Source organism: Vigna radiata, unplaced genomic scaffold (genome assembly GCF_000741045.1).
Source record: "Vigna radiata var. radiata cultivar VC1973A unplaced genomic scaffold, Vradiata_ver6 scaffold_169, whole genome shotgun sequence".
Taxonomy (NCBI): domain Eukaryota; kingdom Viridiplantae; phylum Streptophyta; class Magnoliopsida; order Fabales; family Fabaceae; genus Vigna; species Vigna radiata.
Window position 1 is genome coordinate 592,998 of NW_014542363.1, and position 3,704 is coordinate 596,701.

The following is a 3,704-nucleotide window of genomic DNA, read 5'->3' on the forward strand; positions in this document are numbered from 1 at the left end:
TATTTATTACCTATTATGGATTTTTATTTCCCACGTATATGTGGGTACAGAAATTTTTTGTCATCCATGCTTATAGGCAAGTTAGTGAGATCGATGCTGAAACAGAATCACTGAACCAGTGACACGCTATTTGCGTACAAATGACAGTCCATCCAAACCCTGAAGCTTCCGCATAAAACCATATTTCACACGCCATTTGAACTTTGACTATGACATGTAACTTGATTATAGTTCTACGTCTAATCAAGAAGATGACCAATTGTTAAATGCCTTTGCAATATACAAGGTGGAAACTCCATCTTAAATATTATCATGTACAATGAAGCATCATAAGAAAAGGATAAGAAATCGAGTTAACACTGACTTGCATAAATAAAAGACCAAGACCAACAAAGAACAAATATTCAACATTTGGAGTTCGCCTTGTCGTTTTCGATCGTGCTGTCTGACTCCAAAAATTTGCCCCAGATGGGGTGTTTCTGCCAAATCGTACTCATTTCCTCGAGTGGGATACCCTTTGTCTCTGGCAATAACTTGTAGATGAATATGGTCATGATCACCACAAAGAACCCGAAGAAGATGAACAAACCGAATTTCATGTGACACAGCATTAATGTGAAGAATTGGGCTATGAAGAAAGTGCTAATCATGTTGACACCAACTGTGATGCTCTGTGCAGCAGGTCTAATTTCAAGAGGAAAGATTTCACTTGGTACCAACCAGCCTAGAGGACCCCATGACCAAGCATAACCTGAAACATAGACGCATATGATACCCACAACCACAATTGCATACCACTTTGGCAATGTTCCTGGGTTTCCATGTGTTCCAAATGCAACCGCAATTGCAATTGTCATGACGATCTGTGGCCAAAACATACTAATTAAAAACTAACCAAATCAACGAAATGAAAAATGTTTAGTTTGGGTGTGTGTTTAACAGATACATTTTTAATGAAATTGACAATTTTTAAGTGAAACGATTTATGTTTTGATGTTTTTCTTCTAAAATCGTTAGTAAAAAATGTTATTCTACACAAACTATTAAAATTGCTATAACTCAATTAATCAACCTTAGATCTAACATGAAAACATATATCTTAAATTAGGTTAAGCTAGCATCCTAGTTGAGTTTGAAACATGCAATGTAAATCCAAAATTTCACTTTGAGATTGAAACAGGTACCTGGCAAAGCAACATTTGAACACCACCTTCAAGGAAAAGCGTGCGTCTTCCAAATTTGTCTACCACAAGAATTGAAACCAAAGTTGAAACAGGTTTAAAGCTACCAATGATCACTGCAGACATGAGAGAAGCAGTGCTTCCAAAACCAATTGATCTGAACAAAATAGGAGCATAGAATGTGATCACATTCAGGCCGGTGAACTGTTGGAAGAAGGGAATGCATATGGCAAACACAAGCTCTGGTCTATACTTTCTCTCCATCAAGGTTCTCCAAGGATGTTTCACACTTTGTGAGGCTTCACTAGCAGCAAGTATGTCCTTGAATTCTGCATCAATTTCTGTTGTACCACGAATTTTCACAAGCTCCCTTTTGGCCTCTTCAAGACAGCCACGTTCAACAAGGGAGTTTGGTGAATCAGGAAGGCAAAATGAGCCTATAACAAAAATGATAGCTGGAACTGCACCAAGCCCTAAGCTTAAGCGCCATCCCTGACCATTCAATATCTTAGCAAAGTAGTAGTTGAACAAATTTGCCACAAATATGCCTATAGTGATTGACAACTGGAAGCACATATTTAGAGCTCCACGGTACTTAAAAGGGGCCATCTCTGATACATAGATTGGAACTGACTGAAAATACAAATGATTACTGGTTAGCAAGAAAGAACTATAATCAAAGCGGAACCAAGTTGAGACCTAAAAGAGTAATTAGAAAACATACATCAAGAGTCTTTTGTAAACCAATAAGAAATTATTATTTTATGATAATTTTACAATAAGCATCTTAAAAGTCATCATATTTCTTAGTAATTGGCAGTGACAGAGCAAACCAACCCAGAATTATTTCTAAATGGTGGATTACTTTACTTGCATGTGTAAAGGGATTTTGGGTTTTTACTCTCAACCAATCACATACAAAGAGTAATTAGTAAACACATAAAAAGTTTTTGTACTGTACACCAAAAGAAAATTATTATATATGATAATTTTGTAACGATTATTATCTTAAAAGCCATTATATTTCTGATTAGTTGACAGAGACGGAGTAAACCAACCCAGAACTATTTCTAATTGGTTGATTACATTGTAAATCTAAAGAGTTTCTGTTTTTCACTCCCAACCAATCAAATTTTAACACAATTGTCTTAAAATTTACTCCTAGCATGATCTCTTGTGAAATAATTTTACAAGCATAAAATTAAACTTGAAAGAAAAGGGTATACCTGGTTGGCACATCCAATGCCAAAACCAAGCAACAACCTGCCAAAAATAAGCATCCAAATGTTCACGGCAAATCCATTAAGTAATGCACCTCCCACGAAGAATATTCCACCCGTAATCATAGTTGAACGCCTACCGAACATTCTGGTTATGAAGGATGCCCCAAGACCCGCTATCAGGGCACTCACATAAAGGGAAGAAGTGAACAGTGTCAGTATCTGACTGTTGAACTTGCAGTACTGGTTTGAAGAAGGCTTCAGATTCGACTCTTTTTCATATACAGATGGGAAGAATTTCATCAGGAAAGAATCCATGGAGGTCACTCCACCTTTGAAACAAACACAACAAAAATCCCACATCACGAATTTTAACAATCACAAAATACGCATCAGCTATGTTGTTTCCAATATTGAAACAGAACACGACGGTTAATAATCTTCAATAGTAAATATCATCAACATTAAGTTAAAAACTCTCTCTACCACACACCAATCTCAGGATAATAATGCATTGAAATCCCAGATACGAAACCTCATATCAGATTCAAACAGGGAAAAATGGGTAATCAAAATTTGCATCAAAGGACGAACTTTTAAACGAATGTGAAGTACTGGATTTACCTGAAACGCCATGGTCATAACCAAAAATCAAGCCACCAGTAGCTGCCATGATGCAAGTGAGAACCACCCTAAGGGTGAGCTTGCCTGGATATTTGATTGGAACATCCATGATATTTTGCTGAGTAACTTCGTTCGCTATAAGTTTGGGAGAAGTGAAGAATACATTAGCATTACAGAGAGGAAATCCAAGTCAAGTACTGGATAAAAACTATTCATAGCATTTTGTTTGAGAGTTGTCCCTCCCTACAGTGATTCTACCACTATAAATGGAAAAGCAGACACTGCAAGCAGTTGTAAGGTAAAATCACTACTCATATTCACTCGCACCAGAGAACAACAGAAAATTATAAAATTATTCAATACCGACATTTATGAATTCTTTGGATCAATCAAGGTGCAGGTTGAAAGGTAAGAAAAAGAGGAAATTAATTAACTTATATAGTAAATTACAAATATATTTTAATTTAATTTTAATAAAATTAGGTATGAATTAAAATTCAAAGATTGATTAATTCCAAATTAATCAATTCACACAATAAAAAACAATATTGAAATCCATTTATTAATAACATTCCACAAAAGTCCATAGATTTAAAAAATAATTAAATGTTAGATATAATTTTATATTTTTATATAACTTTAATTTACTTTTTTAATATTTATTTATAAGAAAGAAAAA

General features: G+C 35.0%; 1 protein-coding gene across 1 annotated transcript; it reads right to left on the minus strand.

Annotated features, from left to right (window-relative positions):
* Positions 1-243: 243 nt before the first annotated feature.
* LOC106779830 (sugar transport protein 1) lies at positions 244-3,367 on the minus strand. The gene is made up of 4 exons (XM_014668039.2): positions 3,026-3,367; positions 2,408-2,733; positions 1,185-1,814; positions 244-863 (listed from the first exon to the last, which is right to left on the minus strand). Exons 1-4 carry the CDS (start codon positions 3,132-3,134, stop codon positions 405-407), a joined length of 1,524 nt encoding a protein of 507 aa, XP_014523525.1. The 5' UTR covers positions 3,135-3,367; the 3' UTR covers positions 244-404.
* Between the last annotated feature and the right edge of the window lie 337 nt (positions 3,368-3,704).

Excerpts from the sequence above, each read along its gene's own strand:
- LOC106779830 (XM_014668039.2), bottom strand. The coding sequence starts at position 3,134 with ATGGATGTTCCAATCAAATATCCAGGCAAGCTCACCCTTAGGGTGGTT. Across the intron at positions 2,734-3,025 it reads TTATGACCATGGCGTTTCAG|GTGGAGTGACCTCCATGGAT; the intron begins GTAAATCCAGTA and ends TTTGTTTCAAAG. Across the intron at positions 864-1,184 it reads TTCAAATGTTGCTTTGCCAG|ATCGTCATGACAATTGCAAT; the intron begins GTACCTGTTTCA and ends TTTTGGCCACAG.